This window comes from Lepus europaeus, chromosome 9 (genome assembly GCF_033115175.1).
Source record: "Lepus europaeus isolate LE1 chromosome 9, mLepTim1.pri, whole genome shotgun sequence".
Lineage (NCBI taxonomy): Eukaryota > Metazoa > Chordata > Mammalia > Lagomorpha > Leporidae > Lepus > Lepus europaeus.
Window position 1 is genome coordinate 48,752,337 of NC_084835.1, and position 16,669 is coordinate 48,769,005.

Below are 16,669 nucleotides of genomic sequence, written 5' to 3' on the forward strand. Positions count from 1 at the left end.
TAAAGTGGTATTTTATAAGGATATCAGAATTTCCTAATTTTTATTTTTTTCTTGAGATCTGAACTGTTGGTTCTCAAATTCTGTTATCTATGGAAATATGAACAAGTTCCAGCAAAATGTGAAATTGGTAGGAAAGAGGTAAAAAAAATGATTTTGCAATGTCTAACACTCAATCTGCCAATTTTCATATATTCTCTACATATTGCTATGAAGTCATGTCTCCAACAATCCTTTGAAAAGCACATATTGAAAGACTGAGTCATACATATCAAAGTCAGCAGCATCACCATGGTTCTATTACAAATTTAACTCAGAAACTAAAAAGCCTGCCAGACTCACTCAGATACAAGGTGGGATTTCATTAAAAAACCATCTCCACCACCCAAAGAGGAGAGGGCCCCTTAATGGAATCAGAAATTGGAAATGAAGGATTCTGTGGATCTTGTTTAATATTTGAGTTGAGATTCAGGTCCTTGCTTATTTTTCCCACCAGGTTTTAATAAAACCTGAAAGCTCGTTCATAGGTATGAAGGAAACAATTCCTTTTTAAAATTTGTTCTAATTTTTTGAGAATGGATAAAATGTGATTACGTCCAATTTTTATCACCGATTGAAATAGAAGGCATTCTCTAGAAAGTGGAATGCACGATGAACCAGCCGGTCCTCGTAACTTCTACGTACTGAAGGAAATTCATGCTAACATTCAGCACAGGCCCGCTGCATTTGGGGTGCCAAAGTACTTTCATGTTTTCCTCTCTATCATTAAACGATTGATTCGTGGGGCAGAGAAGGATCAGATCGTATTATTATCTCCACCTTTTACAGATGAGTAATTGAGAAATTCAGAGAGCAAAGTGGTTTCTAAATTCTCTCGGCCATTTCGTAGTCTCCTGAACCAAACATTACTCTCCAGAGCCCAGACGGCCACTTCCAGCCCCACTCTCCGAATCACATCCTGCCTCCATCCAACGTGATAATTTTTAAATTGCATTTTTTACCTTTGAGGATTTAAGTCAGCATTTCAAAATGACACTGATTACATCTTAGAAATACTGCTGTTATAATAAGGAAATAGCATTCGGATTAAGTGAGTTTATTAATGAAAAATAAAACCACCACATCTGTTTATCTGTGCCTGTGTGTGTGTGTGTGTGTACACTTGAGAGTGTGTGAGTCTTTAACTATAGGCAGTGCTTAAACTCATAGCTTAAGATCATTTATATCAAAAATCTGAAGTACATAATATGTAAATTCCTTTGGTTTATCAAGTAAATATTAAGGCATTTCAGATTCCCCTAAAAGGATTTACTGTTTTATTGTATTCATATTTTACCTATAATGAAGTAGAAAGTTAAAAATACAGGGTTGAAAAACACATGCATAATCACTGCATTTCATGAAAGCACTTTTTTTGGGTAACCAATGAACTTTCCGATAAGTACTAAAAAAGAGTAAATATCACCACAGGGCATTCACAATAAAGAAGAGTGCTATAGGGATATAGCCCGACACAGAGCAGACGTTGGAGATGGCTGAAGTGGATCCTCTTGCATCCATACCTGCCAAAGGTGATCAACAGCTCATTACTAAGAACTGTACCCATATACAATGTACATACCATACAAAGGTTTGTGTCACCCAAGAAATCTCATGTTGAAATCCTATCCCCCCAGTGTGATGGTGTTAGGAGGTGAACCATTTTAAGAATTGACACCAAAGAGGCCAGGATCTTGATCTTGGATTTTCCAACCTCCAGAACCATGAGAAGTAAATAAATGTCTGTTGCTTCTATGATACTCAGTCCACGATATTTTGTTAAAGTAGCCTGAATGGACTTAGACACCAGGAAAAAGGAATGCCTTTAGGATCAAAATCAAATTATAGTGTGAACATACCCCAGGATCACGTTATTATTTGTCCTCATTTTATTTATAGATGCAGGCTATACCAGTTATCAACAGTATCTATAAAGACACTGATGTGCTTAAGTTTTCTTAAGTGATTCCAGGCTTTGTTCATCTAGTATTATTTAACTTTAATTGAAATTGGAAAAACAACTTAATCATTTTGAAAACAATTATACTAGATCACAAACAATTTTGAGATAATTCAATGGTTTAATTAAAGAAAGCTTCACTGGATAAGAGTCTGGAAAAATCTGTGCTTGTTTCTATTTTATGCATTCCCAGCTACATTATTATGCCTATTATAAAACATTTTTAAGAAGCAGTCGACAAAAGTTCCATTTTCAGGGAGCCAGCCTTGTGCAGTCGCCAAACTGTGCACACTCAGCGAGGTGGCAGAGGTCAGAGGAAAGGGTAGCCCTTGACCCAGCAGCCGTGAAAGGCTAAACCGTGTCTGTCCCTGAAAAAGTAGAGCGCCTTCTTCTTTTAACAGTGCCAGTTTGTCTGCTGTGACCTAACTCTATACCTTGCACTACCCAGGGAACGTGAAACACGTGTTGACTATTTTATAACCTAAATTAATAATAATAAACTGAAGTGCAGATGGCTTTAGAAATGTCAGTAGCACAGAATGACTTTTTTACAGACTTTTACATTGCAGAACTGAATTTTAAGATCAATAGTTCTCATTTTTGTAGGATAGCTTCATTTGCTGGTTTTAGTCTAAGTATGACGGTCTTTATGATTTCTTGGAAATATAAAATTCTTCCAAGTTCTCACATCTCCCCTTCTCCGAAGCTGGGAATGTCAGTCATTCACTTTTGCAAGATTAAAGACAAAAGTTTCAATCTTGATTTCTTGATGACATCAAGTAGGGCAATGAATCAAGTCATTTTTGTCACTAAGAACTGGACTTGAATACAAAGATAAAATGGGCCCTACAGTAGTCAGGTGGAGGCCCTGAAACTCCAGTCATGGAATTTACAAGAAAAGACAAAATTGCTTCTGCCATTGTCGCTGATAAAACACAAGCAGGCTTCAAATTTGTTTGGAAAATGGAATTAAGAGATAAAGAGAAACTTCTTCGAGTTCTTTTGATGCTGCTCCTAAGTATGGCAAAGTCTGCTTGCCTCTCCAAGTGCAATCCCCATAAGTAAAGCAGGTCTCAGGTACATTCTCAATGGAAAACTTAGGGTGAAGCTTCTTTGAAATTAGAAACAAAATTTCTTCTAAAAAGCTACCTTTCAGTTTGGCACACGTGAGAGGTTTATGACCTAACTAATGTTATTTCTTCTACTTCAAGAATGAATAAGACTGATCTATAGTTTGTTGAAGCCCAAAGACTGGAATACTAAAGATCCTACAACCAGTGTCAGGGTTCAACACTGTTTTTGAGAAATGCTCAGGGAATTCTGTTTCTATAAACAATTCAAGGGCAGACTTAGGCAGAATGAGGGGAAAATAAAATTAATAAAGTGTTGCTAAGTGTTCTTATGTCCTTCCTTTCATCCTTATCTTTCTCCCTATGTTGTACCCATCTGAAGGAATTGCTCCCACCCTCATCTCACACATTCTAAAACCTCCTCAGTGCCCGAATGAAAGACATGCTGGGGAGAAAGAACAGAAGGAGGCACTACGATTGACTTACTCTTGGAGCTGACAACACTGATGCAAATGAAGGAAGTAATGAATGATTTCCATCCACTTACTGGTTATCCTTGGGATCCTGATCTGTTCACTGCTGGTCCCATCGCCTCCATCCGTTGTGGCCTTGACCTCAATGATATAGTCTTCTTTGATGGGGAGCAAGAGTTCGGCCGACGTTTTATTAGTGCTCAGCACTTGCATATTATTTTGACTGCTAGTCCTATAGAAAACCTAAAATAAACAAATACACTTATTTCTTATACTGCTCTCTTTTGTTTTGTTCATGGAAGTTGTGACTCCAAAATTATCTTGTTTGTCTTTTTATACCCACTGGAATATAAATTGCTTTCACAGCTCTGTCCACAGGACTCAGATTAGGGATTAGCATGTGGAAGAATTATCAGGTTCTCAAAGCCAAGGGGGTGCTTTTTTTTTTTTTTTTTTGACAGGCAGAGTGGACAGAGAGAGAGAGAGACGGAGAGAAAGGTCTTCCTTTTACTGTTGGTTCACCCTCCAATGGCCGCTGTGGCCGGTGCACTGTGTCGATCCGAAGCCAGGAGCCAGATGCCTCTCCTGGTCTCCCATGCGGGTGCAGGGCCCAAGGACCCGGGTCATCCTCCACTGCACAAGGAGGTGGGGGTTTGGTATTGTGGTGCAGCAGGTTAAGTTGCCACATTGGTAGGCTGGCGTCTCGTACTGGAGTTCTGGTGTGCCCTGGATGCTTCACTTATTTTTTTTTAAAAATTTATTTATTTATTGAAAGGCAGAGTTACAGAGAGAGGGAGAGAGAGAGAGAGAGAGAGAGAGAGAGAGAGAGAGAGATCTTCCACCTGCTGGTTCACTCCCCAAACAGCAACAACAGCTGGGTCTAGGCCCATTAGAAGCCAGGAGCCTGGAAGCTTTTTTCAGGTTTCTCACATGGGTGCAGGGACTCAAGCACTTGAGCCATCCATCAATGCTTTCTCAGGTACATTAGCAGGGAACTAGATCAGAAGTGGAGAAGTTGGGTCTTGAACTGGTGCCCATATGGATGCTGCCATTTCAGGCTGCGGCAGCTTTATTCACTATACCACAACACCAGCCCCTACTTCACTTCTAATCCAGCTTTTTGCTAATGAGCCTAGGAAAGAAATGGAAGATGGCCCAAGTACTTGGGGCCCCTCTACCCATGTGGGAGACTAGGTTGAAGTCCCTGGCTCCTGCCTTTGGCCTGGCTATTGTTGCCCTTCGGGGGAGGGAACCAGTAGATAGAAGATCTCTCTCTGCAACCCCTAGCCCCTTTCTCTGTTGCTCTGCCTTTCAAATAAATAAATCTTTGGAAAAATTCAAGGAAGTGAGAGAAGAGCAAATGCTTCCATGGAAAGGCTTAGCTGGATTGAGTCTTTGTGAGGCTGGTGAGATAGGGCAGGGCCATACTCTATGGACCCCGGATGCTTAATCAAGGAATCAGAGCCAATATTTTGGTTGTTTATAAAATAATATATAGGTGAGCATCAGAAGCAGCAAATTGATTAGTGCACAATTTATACTGTGTCCAAAATTCCCATGTTAGTGGAATTATTTCATATCTATCTGTATTTTAAAAATCAGAGATTTTAGTAAACCACTCTTTATGAAATGTTTGACATCTATGTCAAAATTAGATTACAGAAAGCACATCGCCAACGTTTAGAAAACTTCACTGGATCCAAGCATCCCTTGGAAAGCACAGAAAGAAGGCAATAAAGCTTTGCAAATACTGCAGCTTACTTTGTAGCCTGTTACTTCTGATTCATTCTCCATTGCTTTAACTTGCTCCCAATTAAGTAACACTTTCGTGTCGGTAGCATTCCAGACAACATTTCCTGGTGGCTGACTGGGAGCTGGAAATGCAAAATAAGAAATTAAAACCGATGTGATCACGGAGTGTTATTTCACACGGAGCAGATAAATGACCAGCGCAGGACGCTAGTGGAAATAGAGCAGTATCTCTTTAGTGATGCACGGTTTATAGATGGAATCAGAAAAATAACAGTAGCGAACTCTCTCTTAAAAAGGTATTTCACTTTAATTGCGAGATAATTCATTTTATCCTACTCATCATACACCTTAGGTCACTTCACACTTTACGGCATTTAATGTCTCAGAGAAGACGGGCTGGCAGGCTGACAGATAAAGAAATTCCTTTGCCCACCACTAGAGGGAGGCTTGATGAGTCGAGAGAGGCAGGCAGTGCAACTTGTTTTGACGCAGAGGCTGAGAGAAATTGCCAAAGGAGCAGATTAAAGTCACAGGAAATGAAGTGTGGATGATTTTTAAGCCAGCCTTGTAAGATGAGCAAAATGAGAGGCAATCAAAAATAAGGATTACTTAGATTTATTCTCATGAAGTAATGGCTACACACATGAAAAACTGCAACAGAGGGTCCATATTTTAAAGTCTTCATTTTCCAAGTTTAAATCCGTTTTTGAGAAAAATAAGGCAACACACTAAAAAGTTAATGAGAATTCCATTAGTGAATTAATGAAACTCTCTAAGGCTTATACACATGGATTCCTAGTTTATCTTTCTCTTGGGAACACTGGACTGTCAACCACGCTGGGGAGTGGGGAGTCATCTCGGGCATTACTCAGTGCCAATTCAGGTAGGACACTGGGAATTCAGTTTCTTGTCATCCGCAAACAGCAAGCGTAATATTAGTTACTAACCAATAGAAATCACAATTGCCCAGAAAAGTACTGAAATATGATGTCCTTGTGCATTTAACCACAGATGGTGATTGGCTTAACGGGATTTGTAATGAGGAAGTGATATAAATGAACTGTTATCCAGGGAAATTTCTGTGAATTATTGGCTCATTCCATAAAGGAAATACAACTGGACTCACAGCTCAGAAGAGCTCTTGGTTACATTTGTGTAACTGATGACACCACACAAGACTATATTCTCTGGGGGTTCTCTTGCTCACTGTCTTCTCTTCAAAATTATTCTATGTTGTCTCTAAAATTTTGTAGTATGATATTAATAATAAACTAGGTCAGCTAAGATTGTCCAAGCTGCAACGATTTGATAACAAATATAAATGGCAGTTGCTTAAGGTTGAAATACTAATAACCAATTCTGGTGGCTCAATCCACAAGACAGGAAGGTAGAGCTGTCAGAACATCTCCCCAGAGTGTCATTTCCCGTAGCCTGGCACAGGTTTGATTTGATGCTGCTTAGGCAACTCATTTACAATGGTCTGTCTTACCAAAAGGTATGCGTTTGGAGGTTTTAGAGAGCTTGAGTAATTATGGTTGAATCACCTATGCCAATACCTGCCTTGCAGAAGAAGTGACTGACGTTGGGGTTTACCTTGTCTGAGTCCCCAGACAGATAAGTGGAGTGAGTTTAGCCAGAAATGAATACTTTTTGAAATGACAGAAAGACAAAAAACAGGAAAATTGAAAGGGAATGAAAAATAAAAAAGCTTGTCCTGGGTCTGACTGCTCTTTTTGAATCCTGATTATCAACGTTTTTCAGCATCAGAGAGTCATATAATGCTTTTGTCATGTACTGCTTTTGTCATTTTTGCTATTTATAGAGTTGACTTAATTTTTTAAAAATGTAAATGTCTACATTAACCTCATACTAAACAATATGATTCACCCAATAATGAGCTTGACTTAACAGCAACATTTTTGATGCCTTCTAACATAAATGCAGCTAGGGTCCCTAGGTAGATACTAGCTTATGTATATAAGAGGTAAAAAAATTTTTTTTTAATTTATTTGAAAGACAATATCTGTAGTGGAAGGAGGAAACAAGTCTTAGAAAGCAGGACCTAGCCTCTTATCTGTCCCCTTTAGCCCAAGGTGTCCTTGTTTGTCCTTTATCAAAATGAATTCACCAACACAGCTGGCCGACTGGACTATTTACTTCTGCAATAGATAAGAAACTTGATGAGGAGGGGGTTGTTTAGGGGAAGTCCACATTCAAAACTCCCCCACCCACACTTTCCCAGAAGAGGGAGGAGGGGAGAAGAAATGGAGGGGCCCATACACATGTCCAGTGAAATCTAGTCTGACTACAGGCTGGGCTGTCTGTCCTTTACTGAAATGCCTGCCTTGTCTATCGAGTGTAGGAATTTCTTTCTCATTGCTCTTTTTAATTAAATTCTTTGCAAATAGCTGAAAATAAAATAAAATAAGCTAATGCTTCCTTTAAAAAGATTTAAACATGTTTGTGAGCAACCTTAAAAATAATCCTTTTTTTAATCACAGGTAAGAATAACATCATCTGGAGAATTCTAAACTATTTTGCATGTTCAAAATTCTATTACTGTCAGGTAATGCTGATCAAACATCTGTAACATGTTGGGCATTGCAGAATGTGCCTTTATATAACCATTTACTAGATCCTCATAGCATTACTTTGCCATTAATGCTCATCTCTGTATATGGGTTATCTGGACCCTGGAGTTTTAAAAAAGACAAAAACATCATTTACTCATGTTCACTGCAGCATTATTAGTCAAAAGTCAGAAGCAACCCAATTTAAATTGTCCACCAAAAGATGAATGGATAAACAAAGTATAACATATGCATTTAACAGAATATTATTCAACCTTAAAAAACAATGAAATAAGGACATGCTATGCATGGTTGAACCTTGGGGACATTATACTAAGTGAAATAAACCAATCACATACACACCCCACACAAAAAGCACTATATGATTCCACCAATGAGGTATCTATGGTAGTGAAATCCATAGAGGCAGAATGGAGAACAGGGGTGCCAGAGGCTGGTGGAGGGGGAGTGGGGAGCTGTTTAATGGGGACAGTTTCCCTTCTGCAAGCTGAGAAGAGATCTGGAGACCTATGGCACAGCAATATGAAGATACTTAGCCCCACTGAAGTGTCCAATGAAAAATGGCTAAAATGGTAAATTTTATGTGTACTTCACTGCAATTAAAAATATAATTAAGAAGCCTTGCTAAGATATACAACCATTGAGAGGTATTATATGGAGTCAAATAACTCCCATTAAATCTGCTGGCACATAGGAAGATGATGGTTATTTGCCTAACTTTCAGAGACCATGGTTTCTGCCTGCAGGAAGATACACTTCTCCCTTTCGTTGACATCTCCCAGACATTAGCTTTCATCAACAGGATTGCTTCAGCCAATGAGCATGAAGAAAAGGAAAATGGGCTGTTTTGAAGTGGCATCTTTAAGGACCACTAGGGAGAATGGTTCACCTTTTTCTTTTCCCTTTTTGCCCTGAGAAGAGCTATCCCAGAAAGTGGCTGCTCCTTCAGTCTGGGTCCTGGTGGGAAGGTGGACTGAGTCAGATCTGCTTCTCACTCATGGTGGACCATTAAATATGGATGTAAAAGAAACATTTCAATGCCACTGAGGTTTGGGGATTTGGGGTACTGTGGCCTGAACTAGCCTAATCTGAATGACATAGTTATTAGCCAGCAATCCAAGAGCTGTGGAGCAACACAGGGAATTTCTGAAAAGGCAGGAAGATAAGTGCTGAAGTAGGAATGGGCAGGAGACAGTTGACAGCATAGTTCTAGGACTTGTAACTTCACTTTTTGTATTCTATCTCATGTGGAAGTTCAACCCAGATCAGTTTTGGTCCTAAGTTTTATTATACCTAATCTGATATGTGGACTACATTTTGAATTTTTTTTTTTTTTTGGAAATCATTTGTCAACATTCATATCCTACAGATTTTCCCTCTGTTATTTCAATTTCTATTGATGATAGGATGCTAAAATGGAAAACTAATGCTGCTGAAAACTAATTTAAATCAAGCAGAGAGGTGACATCTCACTATATTTATAGCACAGCACTAATTAACAGGCTATAAAATTATTTGAATAGCTTTGTGTTTTGTAACAAAAAATTTGATCTTGAAATGTTTTTATTATTATTGTTCTTTATGTACTTATCTCAGTCCTCTGTGTGTTTGTTATCCAGAATCAATAGCAGCTTTATAGATTTTATTTATTCTGCAGATATCTGTCTCCAAACCAGTGCTTACAGTTATATTACTATCATTGTGTGAAGGTGGGAATGTAAGACATGTCTACCAATAGGAAAATGGATAAATGAGCTGGACTATTACGTGTACATGGTTATGATATACAGGAAACTAAATATATAGTATCCCTTCCACTGATACTAGAAACATCCCATAGAACACAATTCTGCAAAGACAAATGATATCAATGATGCCATTTTTGAGTGATAAGACTATGAGTGAGTTTAATTTTCTGCTGTATAATTTTCTTTTTTCCAAAACTTCCTATATTGAATGTTCTCCCTTTATGTAATAAAATGTAGAGGTTGTTAAAGAACATTGTAATTGGGAGTTTTCATTTGGTGATGTCTTCAAAGTGGTGAGAGTGAAACTGGCATTTACTTTCAAAATATGGAATTTTAAGAACATATGCTTGCTGTGATTAATTATACAAAACTCAGTATGTTTCTTAACTTTTGGTTTTGGCCATCTGATGGTAATAACATGACTTACATGGTAAATGGATGTTATCACCAAGAGTTGGAAGGTACACTTTGCACTTGGACTTTACTTGAGATAATCACCAACATGTGCAATTAAGCTGCTTAAGGCTGTGTTATTGTGCAAAAAGTCAAACAACTAAAAGCCACTTTTTCTCCAACAATGATATCTATTTGTTTTGGGATTACTGAAACTTTCACAAATGGATCTAATTTTTGATCATATTAAATTGATTTACTATTCTAAAATGAAACAAAAACATCTTTTAAACTCATTTAAAGATGAGCTGTGGGGTCCCACCTAGGGTATCAGGGCAGGTCTTTATTTGCTTTCTGGGAATTTCTTTAACCAAAATTTCCTCTTCTTTCGGTAATAAAAACGTCTGAGATTGTAAACTATAAACAGGACACTGGCAACTGGCTAGAGTATTCAGAGGCAACTGGGACAGATTTTCCAGGGAGTGCCAAAGCTGTCACTAAATCGAGTTCATAAGATTTACACACAGATTTGCATGATTCTATATTAGCTGGAATCTCCTCTTTGAATCCTGGTAAAATTGCATATTATTTTATCTTTCTTCAGAGCCTGTACAATGAGAAATAACTTTGCTGAACACCAAAGACAGAAAAAAAGAATCATTCATAAATCTGAGGAATGCACACTACTAAGCAGTGTATTCCATTGGTGTATGTGTGATTTGTGGTCTGTCGTACACAAACACAAGTAATTTACACACATAGGTGGGCTGTGATACACAGAAAAGTCAACGAGAAGCATTCAGTCACCTACAGAGAAATTCTCTTCCAGCCTTCCCAGTGCTTTTGAGAGAAAGTTGGATGTGGGGGCTTGCAGGTCTTTAATACACTATTATCACAAAGGCAAAGCAGGTGCAGAGGTTTGTATGAGCAGCAGCCTGTTGGCCTATTTTTTCATTGCATTGTTAAACTTATTCTCTGCTTCTCCACTACACAGACATAAAGTTAGATTCTAAGAGTGAGCCTAGTGTTTAAGGTGCTTCTTATGATGCCCATAATCCCATATCAAAGTGCCTAGGGTCAATTCCCAGCTCTGGCTCCTACTAATGCAGACCCTAAGAGGCAGGACTGATGGCCCAAGTGAGTGGTTCCTGTTAACCAGGTGGGTGATGTGGATTGTGTTCCCAAGGCTTAGTCCTGGCCATCGAAGCCATCTGGAGAGTGCATCAATGGTTGAGATCTCTTATCTTTCATTAAAGTAAATTTTTTAAAAAAGAGAAAAAAATTAGAATTAGGATTATTTTTTAATTTAAAAGTTGCTAAGTCAATTTTTTAAAAAGATGCTATGTACATATTAGTTGAGAAGCCCAAAGAATGGCAAAAAATGAGAAGGTGAATCACATACAAAATTTGCAATTCCTCATATTAAAATAGATCATGATCCATAACTTACACTAGGTGGTTATCATATTCAATTGTACACAGGAAGACTTTAGAAATTCCAAATTGTGTATTGGAGGCAGGAATATTCATTTTATTAAAAATCTCTGAACTACTCACTCATTCTTTCAGTGCTCATTGACTCACATTTCCTTTCTACTTCCTGAAGACACACTGCATTGGTTTCCTTAAGTGTTTTTGGCTTAACTCACATGGCTAAGCATTGCATTTGGGAAAGCAAAAACCAAAATGCAAAGCCGAATGTATCCTTTAGTATTGCTCTATTTTCCCAATTCTATACCACATACAATAATTAGCAAAGACATAAAGAAGATAGCCTTGTTTCTAGGGAGTCTGGGCATGTGATCCAGAACAAATCAATCAAGTCTTTCCAACAACTTGAATTGGCTCAGGAACAGGCATTCACTAGAAATGAGTCAATAATAAGCTGACATAGCTCTGAGTGGAATAATCAGAAAGGAGCTGCTCACATTTCTTGGGACCCCTGATTGACAGAAAAGAGCCCTTAAGGTATTACAGCAAAACAGTTACCTCAGAGGAGGAGTCCGTTTAGAATGAAGCTAGGGAGCAGTGCAGACAGGTGATAGAGAGAGTCATCATTCAACAAATACTGGGCACAAACTATGATTGCTTAAACAGTGGATACAGAACAATGGTCAAACCAGGCAGAAGTGTCTTCCCTGAAGGAGCTGACACTCAGTCCCTGCAGGGTGGGGTGACAGCAATACAATCAACACACACAAGACATCCATAAGGGTATAGCACAGAGAAGGAGAGAGGGGTTGTCAGGAGGAGAGGCCTTGGATTTTTAAACGTGGTGGTCAGGTGGTACTGAGGTAATGCAGGGAGCTGAAACGCGTGGAGTATCAGGTGAGTATCTGCAGAAAGAATCTTCTAGGCAGAGGCAACAGCAAAGCAGAAGCCATGAAATGAAGTGGAATGATAAGGTAGAAAATAGTAGGAAGTGAGAGTAGAAACAGGAGAATAAATACTTTGTTGGTTTTTTAAGGATGTAGCATTTATCTGGACTAGATGGACAGTGACCAGAAGATTCCGCATATAGGAATGACATCATCAGCATTACTTTGGTGGAAACGGGCTACACAGTGAGAGATGGAAGTAGCTCGTGCTGGAGTGGCAGCATGAAGGCAGTAACAAGTGGTAGATTCTTGATATATTTAGAAGTCAGCGTCTGCCCACATTGTAGGGTATGAGAGAAAGGGAAGAGTTAGGGTGATGCTGAGATTTTTGTCCTGAAGAACAGAAATAATGGAGTTGAATTTACTGAAATGGGGAATATTGTAGAAGAGATAGGTTTACAATGGGGTGGAAAGAGAAATCAATAACTCAGTTTTAGAAAAATAGTTTTGATACCTTATTAGATGATTCTTGAAGGCATTGTTTGAGTGTCTGGATTTATTCATACTAAAAGCCAGAGGTAACACTTGACTTTTCAATTATTCAAAGCAGAATATTTGTCCTAGAAATTCTTTCTTGAAAACTCTGAACATAAAACTCTCAATATGTTTCCTTTTAGAAACCAACAAATTCCATCATGTTCAGCCATCTGCAAATTTCCCTCATTTGCTCCTTTAGATGGAAGACACTGGTTTAGAGTAACTCTCTTCGGGTTGCAGTGACAGAAGCTCATCTTTGATTGCTTAAAGTGGCTAATTAGTGTTTAATGTAAAATGCTTTTAGAAAGCATAAGTATTTGGATATCAAAAATTAAGTGTTTAATGGAAGCTACAGTACTTGAGAATCCCTGTGTTATTTTACATTAATCAGAAATATCATCTAATATCTGTCTTGATACAGAATTTCGTGATGACGAGCACAGGAGACTTCAGGCAGTTTATCCAGAGCAGTGTGTGTTTCCAATCCACAATGTGCCTTGCATCTGGGGGAAGCACATTTGATTAACAGTAGCACTCAGGCAGGCCTCTGTCTTTTGATTTCTTTCACCCATTCAGCCATCCATTCAACATTTGCAAGTACTGGGTTTGTGCTGGGCACTAAGGTAGAATGAAGAAGACACAAAAGGACTTTTTCCCCATCCAATGGAGACGCCAGAGAAGACAGAGCAATCATGTAAAACGAATGCTGCCTTAGTAGTTAGTACTGTACGTTTGAGGCCTACAGCCAACTCCCTTCATAGTGCTAATTACAGGAGTCTTACCAAAATTCTGCCATAGGATTTGAAGCTAAACCACATTCAGTAAGAGCTATCAGGAGCCACCCTAGAAATGGCTTTAAAGACTGTTGTACTCGTGTTTGGGTACATGTTTGAAAAATTGGTAACATAAGTTTAAAAGTTAACACATGTTCTTTATAAATGATTTTAGGATGATTGGGATTTTAAATATCAAAATCATTTCCCACCCAGTGTAGGAAACTATTTTCTAATAACACCAATAAATCAGCATACAAGCTCCAGCCGAACCGTGTCAATAGGAGCGCACTGTTCTAAGAGGTTGATTCAGCTGGAATACCTATCAGATGATAGCTCCATGAGCATAGGGGTTCTGGTGATCTTTGATTACCTTACTCAGTTCCCAGGCATGGAGCAAAATCACAATAATACTGGTGTTAAATGAGCCATGAATATTCTAATTATATGGCTGTGAGAGAGGATAACACAGTGGCTAAGATGATGTCTGGATTTGGACGACTGTCCTGTTACTATGTGACTGCACTCAAGTTGAGAAATTGCCATGTGCCTAAGCTTCCCCACCTCTAAAGCGAGGACGCTAATAGCTTCCAGGTTGTGGTGTTTTCTGTGAGAATTTAGGATCAATAGATGGAAAGTGCTTTGCACCATGACTAGAAATTGCTTGGTAAGTATAAGCCATTTATACCATAATGATCATCTTCATTATGTACTAACTCCTACCTCTGAAATCTCTTAAATTCTACCTCTAAATTAGAAGTTTTGCTTTTAAAAAATAATTTCATTCATTGTACATTATCAAGATGTTCATATTAATTTATAATTGGTCTCTTTTCCCTTCCCAATTCACTGTTATTCCCTGATTCCACCATGATGCCACACTGTCTTTTACAATCATAATTTCTTAGTCAGTAAACTACATCGATTATTGAATCATAAGAGCCAGATAAACCTGTGTTATTTTTGTAATCAGATTTTTTTTTTGACAGGCAGAGTGGACAGTGAGAGAGAGAGAGAGAGAGAAAGGTCTTCCTTTTGCCATTGGTTCACCCTCCAATGGCCACCTCGGCCGGTGCGCTGCGGCTGGCGCATCACTCTGATCCGAAGCCAGGAGCCAGGTGCTTCTCCTGGTCTCCCATGGGGTGCAGGGCCCAAGGACCTGGGCTATCCTCCACTGCACTCCCAGGCCACAGCAGAGAGCTGGCCTGGAAGAGGGGCAACCGGGACAGAATCCAGCGCCCCAACCGGGACTAGAACCGGGGGTGCCAGCGCCGCAAGGCGGAGGATTAGCCTACTGAGCCGCAGAGCCGGCCTGTAATCAGAATTTTTCATAGATGCTGTGTGTTGACTATGATACATATTTAAGTCATATTAATTAAGAAGTATTGCTGAGGACGTCAAACATATTTGGTGAAATATGTTGTAAGTACAGAATATTTTCAGTTTATGTATTTACTAATCAATATGGTCTTTGGTCTATCAGTGACCCTGTGTTATAAATAATGATCAGGTCAGATTTCTCCTAATAATTAAATAAGGATAAGGTTAAATTGTCACATTCACCGGCTGCTTACAAATGGATGTGAGGAAAGGGATTAACATGTTTTGTTGCTAAACTTTTGTGCTGCTGTGCTCATTATCCTAGTTGTTAGTCAGTGCACATTATACTAGATGCTGGCCATTAATGCAAAGACAAACATTTGAACATCCCTGATCAAATTAGCACTGGTTAATTAGCATCTGAAGTACTAGTACTATGTATATTTATTTCAAAGTCTAATAATAGCCAATCACATCCAATTTTATATTGTTGGAGTTTTTAGAAATTTTAGCCAAAAATGTAAAAAGATGTTTGAAATGACACAAAGAAGCAAAAATGCATTAAAAAACTGGCAACCAACCATAATAACTGCCTCATTCCTACATAAAGCCAGCTACGTCAATATATACTGAATTAATCCGTTTTGAAAATAAAAAAAAAAAAACCACTTCAGGTAAAAATATCATTGTTTGTGTGTGTGTGTGTGTGTAAATACAATGGGAAAAACCATAAAGTGTTTGGGAACTAGAACAATCTTAATCACTACTAGCTAGAATGACAATGACAGCAGCAACTCAAACAGTCTCACAGTGAGAAAGCAGCAAGATAACACAATGACTACATGAATACTGGTTTAGAGTCATTTAATGAAATATTTGTGAGACACTACAAAATCATCAGCTGACTTTCTTGAAGACCATGTTAGCTGTAGATGAACTCATGGCTAAGCAGGACTCAGCTCTGAGGCCAACACTGACAATTCTGGCTAGATTTCCTAAAGTATCAGTAGGTTCGCAGGGCCCAGCATCTTCTGATGATAACCTCTGCGTGTTTATTGCCATCTTTTGAATAATGCAAGAAGAGAAAGTAGAGAAAAATCACTCATGATTCTTGAGTATTAAAGTTGACTTATTCATGCTTATCAGAAATCCTCAAGCTTTGGGGAACTAGAAATACATGAAAGTAAACCCAACGGAGCTTATCACATTTTACAAGAAACGTGGATAGATTCAACTTAACACTTCACACTAAAAATTTCCAAAAGGTGTACATTCATTTTCACATGGAGTCTCTACATTAAGATTTGGGGATATCAGAAAGACAAGGCTATGTGTGGCTCTGAATTTACAAGAGTTTGGATTTAGGTTTGTATCATCCAGTGGGATTAATGACTTGAGTTGCCCATTTCAAATGATAAAGAAGTTTATTAATTTTAATACAAATTATTTTTGTTGACATTCAAAAAGTGGGGAATGTACGTACGTGTTTTCTTGGTGGTTGCGTTAACGGTGGTGCTGAAGGGACCAGCACCTGCACTGTTGTAAGCTCGGACAGCTGTGTAATAGGCCAGGTTGCTCTTCAGGCCTCGGAGTCTGGCTGATGTCTCATTTCCTGCCACTTTCACTTTGCTTGACAAGTCCTCTTCCTCTCCATTATTCCAGTACCGCACCTGGTAGACACAAGACACAAGACGCGCA

The 16,669-nt window shown here is 38.7% G+C and overlaps 1 protein-coding gene across 2 annotated transcripts in view; it reads right to left on the reverse strand.

Annotated features, from left to right (window-relative positions):
- Positions 1–1,366: 1,366 nt before the first annotated feature.
- The window catches only part of CNTN3 (contactin 3), a 416,756-nt gene continuing 401,453 nt past the window's right edge, over positions 1,367–16,669 (reverse strand). Inside the window, exons 20-23 of one of the 2 annotated variants that reach the window (XM_062200206.1) lie at positions 16,455–16,641; positions 5,301–5,413; positions 3,614–3,782; positions 1,367–1,559 (exon numbers count right to left, since the gene is read on the reverse strand). In XM_062200206.1, coding sequence (XP_062056190.1) covers positions 1,459–1,559; positions 3,614–3,782; positions 5,301–5,413; positions 16,455–16,641 — 570 coding nt within the window. In that variant the 3' untranslated portion in view covers positions 1,367–1,458. Of the gene's footprint in view, positions 1,560–3,613; positions 3,783–5,300; positions 5,414–15,955; positions 16,034–16,454; positions 16,642–16,669 lie in introns of those variants that run through there. The other variant, XM_062200207.1, reaches the window with a different exon arrangement.